General features: G+C 41.1%; 1 protein-coding gene across 1 annotated transcript; it reads right to left on the reverse strand.

Moving 5' to 3' along the window:
• Positions 1 to 883: 883 nt before the first annotated feature.
• On the reverse strand, positions 884 to 8063 carry LOC128831295 (pre-mRNA-splicing factor CWC22 homolog). Its single transcript, XM_054017613.1, has 3 exons — positions 7931 to 8063; positions 6572 to 6869; positions 884 to 956 (listed from the first exon to the last, which is right to left on the reverse strand). The coding sequence occupies exons 1-3, from the start codon at positions 7944 to 7946 to the stop codon at positions 884 to 886; spliced, it is 387 nt and encodes a 128-aa protein (XP_053873588.1). The 5' UTR covers positions 7947 to 8063.
• Positions 8064 to 16209: the final 8146 nt, after the last annotated feature.

Genomic DNA, 16209 nt, shown 5'->3' on the forward strand with positions numbered 1-16209 from the left:
TGCGGGAAAAAAATCAATTCACTGATATTTTAAAATATAAAAGTGTATTTTTATCATTTAATTTTAACTTAACTGGGATAAAAAACATACAAAAAGACAGTACATCTAAATCACTTCAAATGTTTTCATTTAATAATTTCTTTTGTTTCTCCAATTCTCTGTGTGTCTATTCATAATAAGAGAGAAGAATTAGGAAGGAAGTGGAAAGACAGTGTCATAATGTAAGGAAAAGAAAAGTAATCTCCTTCCTGAATTATTTACTGTATCTCTCTCCTCTTTCTTAATTTTTTTAACTATTTTGTAAATTTCTTATCAAGAGTTTCTGGTAAATTATTTTTTAACTTGGAAAGAATAATATTACTAGTAGTTATTGAGCAAAATTTTGAGAAGAGATTTAGGGGCTCAATCCTGTTCCCACTGAAATAAATATTGGTTTACATTAATTTTACTGGAAGCAAGCCTGGACTGTCAATTATCAGCTAAAATTGTATCTGAATTTTCCAAAGATTACATGTAATAATTGATGCTTAAACTGATATCTTTTATTCCAAATAGGATTTTCATACATATAATTTAGATAGAAGAAAATTACTTTTTATCCTATAAAGAAAGGCTTTTATATCTATTTTAAAAAGATATATTTTCTGGAAATGTGGTGTTTTGGTTAGAAAAACTCTGCAGCTTATGAAGTTGTCTGTTATTTTGCTGTGATTTTATACACAATGGAAGGGTGAGGAAAAGGTCAGCAATAACTCTGCTGTTGCATTTTCACTGGGAAAAAACATAATATTGATCGATAAGAAAATGGAAAAAGCACAACTATTAGCAACTTACTTGATCTTCTCCGACCTTTACCCTGCCATGTTGATTTTATTCTTAAATGTTATGTCTGCTTTTCCAAAGGTTTGTTCTGTTTAGTCTTTTGTTTAATTAATACATGATCTTCTTTACTCTCTCTAATGTTAAAACAAGAAATACGTTTTTATTTCCTTGTTGAACCATTGTCCTTCTTACACTCTGCACTGCATGCTGGATAACACCTTTATGTATGAATTGGTCTGCTTAAAACTACTCAAAAATCACAGTCAATAGGTATTTAACATCACCACAGAACTCTGCAGGTCCATGGGAAAATTCAGCTTTTTAGACTATAAATTCTCTAAATTAAACTTTAAACCTCTATCAGGTAAAATCATGAAACAGTCATCTAGAATACAAGGACTGTCCTCGGATCTGAAAATGTACTTTTGTAAATGTTTTTATAATCTCTCTTCTATATGCAGATTTAAGAGAGCAAACCATGGCACTGAACCCTGGCATTTTAATATATATGCAATTGCATATATTAAAATGCTTAAACCATTTCCTGTAATAAGATAAAACACTACACAAAATGTACTCAGAGAGCAGTATAGAACACTACAAATACTATACCTCCATATTTTGTGCATGTGCACATACTAACACATGCATACTTGATACCTGAGAATGAGTTTAGTGTGTAAGATTCATGAACATAAGAATGGCCCTACTGGGTCAGACAAAAGGTCCATCTAGCCCAGTATCCTGTCTTCCGACAGAGGCCAGTAACAGGTGCCCCAGAGAGAATGAACAGAACAGGTAATCATCAAGTGATCCATCCCCTGTTGCTCATTCCCAGCGTCTGGCAAACAGAGGCTAGGGACACCATTCCTGCCCATCCTGGCTAATAGCTATTGATGGACCTATCCTCCATGAATTTATCTAGTTCTTTTTTTAACCCTATTATGATCTTGGCCTTCACAACATCCTCTGGCAAGGAGTTCCACAGGTTGACTATGCGCTGTGTGAAGAAATACTTTCTTTTATTTGTTTTAAACTTGCTGCCTGTTAATTTCATTTGGTGACCCCTAGTTCTTGTGTTATAAGAAGGAGTAAATACCACTTCCTTATATACTTTCTCTACACCAGTCATGATTTTAGAGACCTCAATTATATCTCCCCTTAACCGTCTCTTTTCCAAGCTGAAAAGTCCCAGTCTTATTAATCTTTCCTAATACAGAAGCCATTCCATACCCCTAATTATTTTTGTTGCCCTTTTCTGAACCTTTTCCAATTCCAATATATCTTTTTTGAGATGGGGTGACCAAATCTGCACACAGTATTCAAGATGTGGGCGTACCATGGTTTTATATAGAGGCAACATGATGTTTTCTGGCTTATTATCTATCCCTTTCTTAATGATTCCCAGCGTTCTGTTCGCTATTTTGAGTGCCACTGCATATTGAATGGATGTTTCCAGAGAACTAGCCACAATGATTCCAAGAGCTCTTTCTTGAGTAGTAACAACTAATTTAGACCCTTTCATTTTATATGTATAGTTGGGATTGGAGTCAGGAGGTCTGCATTGTATCACAAGGTTTTCTCTGAAGCCACAATAGACAATATGAGCCATTTCAATATCAAAACAATTTAAAAATAACAATAAGATGCAAGTCTACTTTACTATTTAGATGAATACACATTTTTCCTTAAATATTTTTTTTCAATGAAACAATGTTTAATTTCAAGAAGTTAGGAACTTCTTTGGGTGAGGGTGGTGGAGCATGACATCTGCCTTTCTCCATAACCACTTTCTTTTCTCAGCCCCCAGATATCCAAGCAGATATCCTAGCTGTAGGTAATGCTGCCTTAACATTGACTCTGGAGGAGTCCTCTATGTGACTGTTACTGAGCCACTGCAGAGAGACTAGGCCATTGGCAGCACAGTTCTTCCTAGACCCAATTAATCATTGGGGGATGTAGGTTTGCTGGTCCTATGTGGAAAGGGATTCCCTTCCTAGTGGATTCCCCTCTTGTCATCTTTTCAGGCCCCTGAAGAACCTACATCTTGAAGGGATGCTTTTTAGACAAATCTGCATAGTGGACTTCAGGTTTTTGTCCTGTCTGGCTTCTACCCATGTTTTTTCTTGAAAGAGAGACTGATGTGGCCTCATAATAACGTGCAATTAATGCCATTCACTTGCAATAACAAATAAATAAATAAACTAATCTTTATAGTTTCATAAAAGTATTAAATAAAATTTAATCAATAAATGTCTGTATGCATCCGAAGAAGTGGGCTGTAGTCCACGAAAGCTTATGCTCTAATAAATTTGTTAGTCTCTAAGGTGCCACAAGTACTCCTGTTCTTTTAATCAATATGTCAGTAGTTTAGGCCTTGTCTATATGAGAAAGTTGTACCAGTTTAACTAGAGGTATGATTTTAACCTGATTTAACTAAACAGATGCCAAAGACTGTGTTAACACTCTTATTTTGGTTTAGTTCAAGGGTGGTTTGAGCATTGACCTGCTAAACCTAGGGTTGTGAGATCAACCCTTGAGGGGGCCATTTAGGGATCTGGGGCAAAAATCTGTCTGGGGATTGGTCCTGCTTTGAGCATAGGGTTGGACTAGATGACCTCCTGAGGTCCCTTCCAACCCTGATATTCTATTTCGGTTTACTTTATACTAATTAGAAATTGATTTAAGATAATCTGAAGTAAGCCACTCTTAAACCAAAATAAGTGTCTGCACAGGGTTTTGAACTGGTTTAACTTAATAAGTTTGAAAAATGATTTACGTTAAACCAGTGCAACTTTCTTATGTAGACAGCATCTTGTTCATAAAGAAAAGGCTCTAGATGACTTCATCCCAAGAATTTTAAAAGAGTTGGCTGAGGAGCTCTCTGGTCTGTTGATGTTAATGTTTAATAAATCTCAGAATACTAGGGAAATTCCAGAGGACTGGAAGAAAGCTATTGTTTAAAAAGAATAAATGGGATGACTCGGATAATTATAGGCATGCTAGCATGACACTTGTCCTGTCAAAATAATGGTATGGCTGATATGAAATTCCAACCATAAAGCACTAAAAGATGGTAATATAATGAGTGCCAATCAATATGGTTTATAAGAAATAAATCTTGTCAATAAAACTAGATAGTATTTTTTGATGTGATTACAAATTTGGTTGATTAATGTAATGGGTTGATCTGATAGACGTAGACTTCTGAATGGCATTTGATATAATACACACATTCTCATTAACAGCTTAGTATAATTAAAAACTGATATGATAGGTAAATATCAAACAATTGTTAATGGGGAATCATCATCATATGGATTTGTTTTCACTGGGGGGGGGTCTCACAGTGATGGATTTTCAGTCCAGTGCTACTAAATATTTTTGTCAATAATTTGTAAAAAAAAATATAAAACAATTTTCAAACTTTGCAGGTTACAGATATTCTTGGAATAGTAACAATTATGAAAATAGGTCACTTACACACAGTGTTCTGGATTTCTTGACAAGCTGGGGACAACCAACCAACATGCATTTATACAGCTAAATGCAAGGTCATACATCTAGGGGTTCACAAAGGAGACTGAGGGTATGTCTACACTACGGGATTAATCCAAATTTATATAATTCGGATTTGAAAAACAGGTTGTATAAAGTCGAAATGTATGCGGCCACACTAAGCACATTAATTCGGTGGTGTGCGTCCAAGTACCGGGGCTAGCGTTGATTTCTGCACCGTTGCACTGTGGGTAGCTATCCCATAGCTATCCCATAGTTCCCGCAGTCTCCCGCGCCCATTGGGATTGTGGGTTAAGATCCCAGTGCCTGATGGGACAAAAAACATTGTCGCAGGTGGTTCTGGGTACAGCCTCACCTCCTCCCTCCCTGCATGAAAGCAACGGACGGCAGACAACCATTTTCGCGCCTTTTTTCCTGGGTGAGTGAACACTGCAGACTCCATACCACGGCAAGCATGGAGCCCGCTGAGCTCAAGACAGCAGTCATGAACATTGTAAACACCTCGCGCGTTCTCGTGGAGTTTATGCTCAGCCAGGACCAGAAAAACGAGGCGAGGAGGCAGCGGCGGCGGCAACGCAGCGACAAGCATGATGAGGACATTGACATGGACATGGACACGGACACGGATACAGAATTCTGTGAAACCACGGGCCCCGGTGCTTTGGAGATCATGTTGTTAATGGGGCAGATTCTATCCATGGAACGCCGATTCTGGGCAAGGGAAACAAGCACAGACTGGTGGGACCGCATAGTGTTGCAGGTCTGGGATGATTCCCAGTGGCTGCGGAACTTTCGCATGCGTAAGGGCACTTTCATGGAACTTTGTGACTTGCTGTCCCCTGCCCTGAAACGCCAGAATACCAAGATGAGAGCAGCCCTCACAGTTGAGAAGCGCGTGGCGATAGCCCTGTGGAAGCTTGCAACGCCAGACAGCTACCGGTCAGTCGGGAATCAATTTGGAGTGGGCAAATCTACGGTGGGGGCTGCTGTGATGCAAGTAGCCAAAGCAATCACTCAGGTGCTGCTACAAAAGTTAGTGACTCTGGGAAATGTGCAGGCTATAGTAGATGGTTTTGCTGCAATGGGATTCCCTAACTGTGGTGGGGCGATAGACGGAATCCATATCCCTATCTTGGCACCGGAGCACCAAGCCACCGAGTACATAAACCGCAAGGGGTACTTTTCAATGGTGCTGCAAGCACTTGTGGATCACAAGGGACGTTTCACTAACATCAACGCGGGCTGGGCGGGAAGGGTTCATGACGCTCGCGTTTTCAGGAACACTACTCTGTTTAAAGGGCTGCAGCAAGGGACTTACTTTCCGGACCAGAAAATAACAATTGGGGATGTTGAAATGCCAATAGTTATTCTTGGGGACCCCGCCTACCCCTTAATGCCATGGCTCATGAAGCCATACACAGGCAGCCTGGACAGGAGTCAGGAGCTGTTTAACTACAGGCTAAGCAAGTGCAGAATGGTGGTAGAATGTGCATTTGGCCATTTAAAAGGTCGCTGGCGATCATTATTGACTCGCTCTGACCTCAGCAAAAGAAATCTCCCCATTGTTATTTCTGCTTGCTGTGTGCTCCACAATCTCTGTGAAAGTAAGGGGGAGACCTTTATGGCGGGGTGGGAGGCTGAGGCAAATCGCCTGGCTGCTGATTACGCGCAGCCAGATACCAGGGCGATTAGAAGAGCACACCAGGAAGCGCTGTGCATCAGAGAAGCTTTAAAAACCAGTTTCATGACTGGCCAGGCTACAGTGTGAAATATCTGTTTGTTTCTCCTTCATGAAAACCCGCCCCCTTTATTGACTCATTTTCTGTAAGGAACCCACCCTCCCCCTTCCCCCAGCTTTCTTTCAAACCAGATAAAGTCACTATCATTTAAAAATCATTTATTCTTTATTAATAGATTAGAAAAAGAGGGAGGGAACCCGGGTGGTATTTGGGAGGAGGATTGCTGGGAAGGAAAAAGCCACAAAGAAAAGGTTAAAAAAATGACAGCCTTTTGCTTGGGCTGTCTACTGGGGTGGAATGGGAAGGTGTACGGAGCCTCCCCCCCCCGTGTTCTTACACGTCTGGGTGAGGAGGATACGGAACATGGGGAGGGGGGAGGGTGGAACAGGGGCTGAAGCGGCAGTTTGTTTTCCAGCAGCCGTTCCTGAAGCTCCACCAGATGCCGGAGCATGTCTGTTTGCTCACGCAGCAGCCCCAGCATTGCATCCTGCCTCCTCTGGTCTTCCTGCCGCCACCTCTCATCTCGAGCGTCTCTCCTCTCCTCACGTTGGTCCCTCCTGTCCTCACGTTGGTCCCTCCTGTCCTCACGTTGGTCCCTCATGTCCTCACGTTCACTGGCTTCTTTCCTATACTTTGAAACTGTTTCCTTCCACTCATTCAGATGAGCTCTGTCACTGCGGCTGGATTCCATAATTTCAGAAAACATCTCGTCTCGCGTTCTCTTCTTACGACGCCTTATCTGTGATAACCTTCGGGATGGAGGAGGGAGGCTTGAGGAATTTGCAGCTGCTGTAGGGAGGGGAAAAAAGAGAGAATTGTTTAAAAAGCTACATTTTGCAGAACAATGCTTATACTCTTTCACGGTGACCAACACTATTCACATTACATAGCACATGTGATTTCTGTGCAAGGTCGCATTTTGCCTCTTAATGCTGAGTGCCTGTGGCTTTGCTGCTAGAGATCACAGGTCTGGGCAACAGAATTCGGCTTGCATGCGGCCATGGTAAGCCATTGTCTTACAGCTTCTGCGCCCTCCTTTCCCACATACCAAGCATAGCCTGTAGAGTGCTGCAGTTTTTCTGTTAACATTCAGCAGCAGCAGCAGAAAACAAACTAACCACCCCCCCTCTCGCCATGAATTCTCTGGGATGATCGCTGTACCCCTCCCCCCCACCGCGTGGCTGGTATCAGGGAAGATCCCTGCAGGCACCAAACTAACCACCCCCCCCGCCGCCGCCCCCCTCCCGCCATGAATTCTCTGGGATGATCATGGTACCCCCCCCATGGCTGGTAACAGGGAAGATTCCTGCTAGCCAAACGCGAAAAACTCAGGGCCAATTTCCCATCTGCGCTTGGCTAACTGCAGGGAAGGATTTATTTTCCGCCACAGGCAAACAGCCCAGTAGGAACGGCCACCTCTGTCCCCTTAATTAAGTTCCCGTATTTCAACCAGGTTACCAGGAGTGATATCACTCTCCTGAGGATTACACAACAAGATAAAGAACGGATGTTGCTTGAATGCCAGCAAACACCGAGACCATACGCTGCCAGGCTTTGTCAGGCAATGATACCAGATTACTTGCTGCAAGCATGGCGTGGTCAAGTGTCCTACCATGGAGGAGGGAATAAGGATGCACTGCCCAGAAACCTTCTGGCAAGGCTTTCAGAGTACCTCCAGGAGAGCTTCATGGAGATGTCCCTGGAGGATTTCCGCTCCATCCCCAGACACGTTAACAGACTTTTCCAGTAGCTGAACTGACCGCGAATGCATCCCAAGTCCTCAGGGCAAAGTAATCATTAAAAACCGTTTGCTTTTAAAACAAGTTTTATATTTTAAAAGGTAAACTCACCTGAGGTCCCTTCCATGGGGTCAGAGTCTTGGGTACTGGCTTGGGAGGCTTGGGAGGGTACTTCAGTCAGGGTGAGAAAAAGATCCTGGCTGTTGGGGAGAACGGAGTGCTGTGTGCTCTCTGCAAGCTCATCCTCATCCTCCTCCTCCTCCTCTCCCCCATCGGCAGAATCCTGAGGCGTCGCTGATGAGACTATCCCCGACCCAGAATCCACGATCACAGGTGGAGTAGTGGTGGCAGCCCCCCCTAGAATTGCATGCAGCTCGGCGTAGAAGCGGCATGTCCGCGGCTCTGACCTGGAGCGACTGTTTGCCTCCTTTGTTTTTTGATACGCTTGTCTGAGCTCCTTGACTTTCACGCGGCACTGCTCAGAGTCCCTATTGTGGCCTCTCTCCATCATGCCCTTGGAGATTTTTTCAAAAGTTTTTGCATTTCGTCTTTTAGAACGAAGTTCTGCAAGCACTGAATCCTCTCCCCATACAGCGATCAGATCCAGTACCTCCCTCACGGTCCATGCTGGTGCTCTTTTTCGATTATCAGCCTGCCTGGTTACCTGTGCTGATGAGCTATCTGTGGTCACCTGTGCTCTCCACGCTGGGCAAACAGGAAATGAAATTCAAATGTTCGCGGGGCTTTTCCTGTCTACCTGGCCAGTGCATCCGAGTTTAGATTGCTGTCCAGAGCGGTCACAATGATGCACTGTGGGATAGCTCCCGGAGGCCAATACCATCGAATTGTGGCCACACTATCCCTAATTCGAAATGTTAAAATCGATTTTGGCGCTACTCCGCTCGTCGGGGTGGAGTACAGAAATCGATTTAAAGGGCCCTTTACATCGAAATAAATAGCGTCGTTGTGTGGACGGTTACAGGGTAAATTCGAATTAAAGCTGATAAATCCGAATTAAAGTCGTAGTGTAGACCAGGCCTGAGGTGCTGCAATGCTGAGTGGCCTATCTTTTAGGCATCTGGCCATCTAGTGGAATTCACGGCCCTCAGTTAGATGCCCAGTCTTGCCTATACAATGCATGGATTCACAAAAGCCAGCACACTGAGTTGGGAGCTGCTTTGGTTAGCCATTAGGAAATGGCAAGCAGTCTGGCCTCAATATTTAGATGCCTAACTCTGAGCCAAAGAGAGACATCTATCTCCATTTGGAATTCACTTCTGTAAACCCTCTCCTGGAGTTAGGTACCTAATCCAGGGCAGCCCTTTTTTCAAGAAAAATGAGGAAGAGATAATGGCCTGCTTATGCCCACTGAATAGATTGTTTGCCCAGGATGTAAGAGACCCAGATTCCAGTCCCCTTGAGCCAATTGAATATTTAATTATTTATACACAGTGGGTCTGTCCAGAAGGAGAGATTGAGACACACTTCCAGAATACTCCATAGCTCCTGGAAGATAGAAGAGTCAAGTTCAAGACACTACACTGAATGAGGGAGAGGGGTGAATTGAACCTGGTCTCTAATAGTCTCAGGAAGTGTGCTAACTAGGTTACAACTTAGAAAAGGGGCACCACCAACTCCTGCTCCACCCATATTGCATGGGCTGAAGGGCGCTTTGAGCATAACTGTTGGGTCGGGCCCCAAAGACAAGTGAGGCGGAGAATACCTCATTTGTGAATCCAGTTAAGATTTAGGAGTGAGAAAGTCAGCAAGCTGCTGGGTGGTACCAGTACTTCAGTGGCTGTACACATGTTTAGTCACTGAAATTTAGATGTTTTGGGGACTTAATGGCAGAAGTTTAAGTGCTTAGGGAATTAAGGTGCCTACAGGTTTAGGTGTCAGCTGAGTAGGGGTTTTGTGAATGCCAATAGGCACCTAAAATGGCACGTAGACACCTAACCTCCCCTACAAGTGAATACCACCCAAAGAATGTAGGCCATGTTTTACAGCTTTCAGATTGGGGGACTGCAAGTTGGAAAGCAGTGATTAAAAAGGAGATGGGGTCCTGGTGAATTATTAGCTGAACATGAGCTCCTAGTCCGATGCTTGGACAAAAGGGCTAATGCGATCCTTGGATGTAAAAACAGGGGAATATCAAATAAAAGAAGGAAGAGGGATTATCTCTGTATTTGACATTAGTAGAACCATTACTGGAATGTTGTATCCAGTTCTGGCATCCACACTTCATAAAGGATGTTGAAAAATCAGAGAATGTTCAGAGATGAGCTACAGGAATAATTTGTGGACTGGAAAACCTGTCTTACCATGAGAGATGTAAGGAACCCAATTTTGTAATTTTATTGAAGAGACATACAAGAGGTGACTTTATCACACTCTATAGGTACCTACCTACAGGAAGTGAGGATTTTTGATAGCAGAAGGCCCTTTTATTTAGCAGACAAAGGTATAACAAGATCCAATAGCTGGATTTAGAAGGTACACAAATTCAAACTCAAAATAAGGCACAAATTTTAAACAGTAAAATTCTATGGCCTGTGTGACACAGGAGATCAGATTAGATTATTATGGCAGTCCTTTCTGGCCTTAAAATCTATCAATCTATATGACTATGTGAAGGTAATCATCTTACATATAACAACATTGCTTGTAAAAGCCTTTGATTGTGATGCCTGCCTTTAATTATCTTATTATTATTTGTCTTCAATTTTTCTTAAGGGTGCACTTTTGCCTAAATATATCTTAAATCCCAGTATAGTTCCCAGTATAGTACTGTGCTTCTTTTTCATACAAACTACTGTCATTTACTTAACTCTTTCATTTTGAATGATTGAAAAACTGGCTTCAGATGTAAATTAATTATGTATATAACTATCAACATGGCAAAAGAGACGGGTTGTGAAAGAGTCTGACCTCTTTGAACTCTGGGTGGGTTTTTTTGAATAATATTGTGGCTTCAAGCTAACAAGGGTGGTGGTTAGATTTACTGTAATACAAGTTACTCCTTATAAAGTCTGATTTATTTTCCTTCAGAGTTTTGCATATTTCTTCCACTATGTGATGTTAGGAGGAAGAGCCACAGATAAGAAAGTATCTGGAAGACTCAACAAGTTATCTGCCTTGACCTTTGGAGAGGCTTAAAGGGAAGTGTTGTCACTCTGAGGAGATGTAGAGGTCATACTAGGCATAGAGCCAATCTGCAACTTTTTTTAGTGTGTCAGAGTCAGAGCAAAGTGAAGACAGACTAGACTTAATCTTTTAACCTAACCTGTCAAAACTGCATCAAGTCAGCACGGCCAAATCTGCAGCCACCTCATAACTCAAAAAGGTATGCATGATTGCATTTATGAATTTGCTTTTGAAAAGCGGTTTTACGGTTTGGTATTCAAAGCATTATGAAACCTGGACCACATCTCTGTGTATGCAAACATAAAACTAAATACTGCCTACTGCATGAGCAATTCATCCAAATGAGTCATAAGAAGAAGATATTCAATGAGATTATGGCATAAAATATTTGTAGGGGGAAATTTACTTCAAAACACATAAAATAAACATTTTAAATAAATTAGATTTATGTAATTTTGAAGAAAATAATAAACATGTGCTATTTGTAACATTCAGAGAAATTACTAAGGTACACAGTTCAGCATATTAGTCTGATATTTTGTATTAAGTGCCTGTGCAGAAAATATTGCTGCTATATAATGACTATCTCCATTTTTAAGGGATAGATAGATATTTTTTATCTTTTTATATTCTGCATGAACTTGTAAATGACTATGAAAGGAAGCATTCTTGTGAAAAGTACAGATCTATGCAAAATATCAGGTCAGATCCTAAGCTGCTGTAAATTGACATAGCTCAAATGACTTAATGGTGCAGTAACCACAAAATCACCACAGTTGTTATAGATGAATATACTAAAATGATTTGTACCTGATTTTAAGAAAATACCCCAATAAAATTTAGAAATATTAGAGAATAAATGTTGTGTAATTTGTGAGGTTTAGGTTTCAATATGAGATCAAAGGGTAAGAAATGTAGTGAAAATTTTATCTGTCCTTTGGGTGGAAATTTTAGATTCTAAGAGTCTTATTTTCTTCTCACAGAGAAGTAAATCAGGATTAACTCCAATGAAATTACACTAGTATAGGTAAGAGCACAATTGGACTCTACATTTGATTTCCTTATAGTAATTAAAATTTGTATATGCCCCAGCCTCCTGAGCTCAATAGTCAGTAAAAAATCTTATCATATACATTTAATGGTTTTTCACTCTGTGGGTAACAGGAGTAAAATTTTGGCTTGTATGAAGAAAATACACATTTAATAGAAAATAGTATCATAGTTACTATTGGTTTAATAGGAAATTTAGTCCAATATTTCTAGCTTCTGAAAATGAAAAATGTGATCAAAGTAGTATGGTTCCCCTTTGCAAAGTTTCTAATGTAATCATTTCTAATGGGAGGGGCTGATTAAATTGGAAATCAGTTAAATGTGGGCAATAATAAGGAGAAGAAAAAGAAAAAAATGTCTGGAGCTATGTCATTTGAGAGAGAGAGTGTGGAGAATCTGAATTTGAACAGTCTGAATTATGAGAAAAGTCAAGGAAAAAGGAGATGATTTTTCAACATTTTATTGCTAGGGATATTTCTTAATGCACATGTACCACTGTTTACCTGAGGAAACTCTCTGCACTGATTCTGAATTCCATTATCAGAAAAAGCAATAGGTTGTTGTGATTTCCCAGTAATGTAAGAGGAAGGTCCAAAGAGCAGAAGTCTGCAGGAAGAAGCAGACTTTACAGTTCTGAGTGATGGAAGTAATGGCCTATTTATAAAACACTTCAGCAACTTTGTGAGGGGACAAAAATTAGCTTTGCCACCTGAATGCAAATTTAAAGGGCTAGTTGAATATCAAGTGAAAAAAATAAGCCCTTAATCTCCTAAAATCAGAACTTATTTACTTGTATTTAAGAAGAAAATAGTGGGAAAAGGAGGCATGGATACCTGAAATATGAAGAAAGCTTATTGTTCCATGCCTTATGCATTGGAAGACGGTCAGTTTTATATATATGTTAAATGTCTGTTATATATACGGTCAATGTCTGCATGGAAATTATTTACTACATGAATCTTATAGCTGCTTCAACTACTGCTATTTGCTGGTAGTCATGGGTCATCCCAAGATGCATCAAGAAAAATAGACTTCAAACTGTCACCAGGCTAAAGATGCATAAGTCACAGGAAGAGATAGATATTAGCCAAATGGCTATCTATTTCTTCTGAGGCCTGGTGGTGGGAAGGATTCCTTATTTCACAATATCCCTGCAGAAATATCCAGTTTCCAGTACACAACTCTCAAAACATGCTGAGTTCTTGGATTTAACATATATAGAGCAAATTAGTATCATCATTATCAAAACAGTGGTAGATGGAATGGTATACAGTATACTCCAATTTACCTGAAACCCTATTATCCAGTCCTCCACATTATCCAAATCCCTTCCTCATCGCCCAGAGTGAGCCATGCTGCAGAGGGCACATATCTCATGCTGGGAAACAAAGAAGGGATTTGAATAATGTGGAGGTTTGGATAATAGAGCAGAGGCCCCTGGCCAGAACACAGAGGAGGAGAGGCAAAAAGGCCCTGATATGGGGGGAAGCCATCCTGCCGCTGAATGGCTCCTGTGGCAGTGCAGAGAGCCCTCTGCAGCCCCACTGTCATGGGAATGAGTGAGCTTGGCCATGACAGCAGAGCTGCAGGGGCTCCTTGTGCTGCTGCACCTTGTGTCAGCAGGGATTGGGTGTCACTGGCTCCATAGCATGTGGGGAGCTCTTTGTAGCTCCACTGTCACAGGAACGAGTGAGCAGGGCAGAGGAGAGAAACCAAGCCTGGGCTGCAAGGAGAAGGACAAGCTCTTGTCCACGGGGGAGGCTTCCCCACTGTTGAATGGCTCCGGTCCTCTTTATTATCCAAAATCCCAAAACCCATGTCCCCCATGCCAGTCAGATAATCTGGAGTAAACTGTACTGTACATTATACATTTCCTTCTTGAAGTTTAGAAAAATAATATGTATATAGATACACATTGCACAGATTGAACACACGCAAACGTACAAAAAGAAAAGGCCTGCCAATAGATATAATCACCCAAAACCCTCAGCTCAAGCTCTCCTCAATAGTCTGAGAAATAAACAAAAAGTAAGATAAGATGCTAAAGCACAAGCCTTGAATTCAGGAGGTGTTTTCCCAGTTTCATCACAGATTGTTTGCGTTCCTTTGACCCATTTTGGATAGGATCCAGAGGCAAGTGACAAAGATGATCAAAGGGATGAAATGCAAACCGTGTGAGCAAAGGCTGAAGGAACTGGGTATCTTTAGTGTGGAAAAGAGGGGATTGAAGGGGGACATGATAGAAGTCTTCAAATACTTAAAAGATGCCATAAAAAAGATGGAGAAAAGTTGTTCACTCTTGCCACAGAGGGCTGGACAAGAGACAATGGGTTCAAACTTCAGCATAGCATATTTTGATTAAATCTCAGGAAATACTTCCTAACTGTAAGAACAGTAGGACAAGGAACAGACTACCTAGGGAGATCATGGAAGCTCCTTCACTGGAGGTTTTCAAAAGGAAGCTGGATCACCATCTGTCTTGGATGGTTTAGACATAACAAATCCTGCATTTTGGCAGGAGGTTAGACTAGATGATCCTTGAGGTCCCTTAGAATCATAGAATCATAAAATATCAGGGTTGGAAGGGATCTCAAGAGGTCTTCTAACCCTATAATTCTATGATGTTATATAAATATATAGGAATCACATGGTAATGCATACCTTCCAGGTTTCAAACCAATTAAACTTTATATTGATATGTTGTCCAAGTGAAATTACCATGTAAACTCCAAAGCACAATAATCTCCTATTTATTCTAATAGTTAATATTATTTAGTTATACACTAATTTTGTTATATACTATTTTGTTTAAATGGAAGTGCCTATTCTGAAATGATTTATTTCCTTTACACAACTGGTTTTTATGCAGTAACACTGAAAACACATGTAACATGACTTTCTAATATTGCTTGAACAAAAGAAGCAATTTATCAACCTGGATTACTTGCAGCACAATGGGTCACCTTATGCAAGAGACACCAGAGAAGTGTAAGTGACAATGGTGTGGTGAATGAGCGGGAAACCGATATATTTTCAATGTTCAAAGAAAGTTATCCATGAATCCCAAACCTTTTTTAAAACCCCTATGAACTGTATGAGCAAATCAGTATGGGCTTCATGCAGGAATTGCTGGGTGAAATTCTATTGACTACGTTATGCAAGAGGTCAGACAAGATTATCAAAATTGTCCCTTCTTGCCTTAAAATCTAAGAATTCATAAAGCCAACACTGGCTTTATGCATTAACAGTTGGATGCAAATGACAACAATATTCAAGCACTCCTTGTGGCCCATTGAGCCATGCACTAAGTTAAACTGAACAACCCGTCTTCTCTCACAGCTGCAGAAGCATTCAAGAAATCAAAATCTGAAGTGCAGAAAGTGTGGGAGATGGAGGACACTTGATGGAGAAATAAACAACAGAACTGCAAGTTCTTGTTGATATTAATAACACCAAGGTTTTTTTCAAGAGTTAAAGTATATTTATGGCCCAAAAAGAGGCAATAATGTCCAATCCTGTCCACTGATGGCACCACCCTCCTGGCTGAGCACAGTATGATACTAGATAGATGGAAAGAGCATTTTGACTCTCCTCAATTATGAGTTGAGGGAAAATAATCAAACAGTAGACTCAATTGAGCAAAGACCAGTTCAATTTGAACTCAGAGATCCACCATTTTGGAGGAGACTGAGAAACGGCAAATGGAAAAGCAGCTGGAGCCAACGAAATCCCTGCTGAAGTGCTGAAATACTGTGGTCCTATACTTCACAAAGCTTTGTTAGGCTTATTTACTTTCTGCTGGGAAAATGAGGTTTTACCCCAGGATTTCAAAGATGCCAAAATCGCAACAAGCTACAAGTGCAAAGGGGAGAGATGTGACTGTGGCACTTATCATGGCATTTTGCTCCACTCCATCCCTGGTAAGACCTTCGGTAAGATGCTGTTGAAGAGGCTTCAGGTTATTTCAGATGATGTACTCCCTGAATCCCAGTGAAGTTTTCATTCATCACACAGCACTGCTGACAGTTACAGGAGAAAGCTGCTGAACAAAAAACGCCCCTATATGTTGCCCTTGTCAACGTAAGTAAGGCGTTTGACTCCATCAGACGCTCTGCTCTTTGGTGCCTTCTTGCAAAGTTTGGCTGCCCAGACAAACTAATCAACCTTATACGATGCTTCCTTGACAATATGTAGTC

Source organism: Malaclemys terrapin, chromosome 2 (genome assembly GCF_027887155.1).
Source record: "Malaclemys terrapin pileata isolate rMalTer1 chromosome 2, rMalTer1.hap1, whole genome shotgun sequence".
NCBI lineage: Eukaryota > Metazoa > Chordata > Testudines > Emydidae > Malaclemys > Malaclemys terrapin.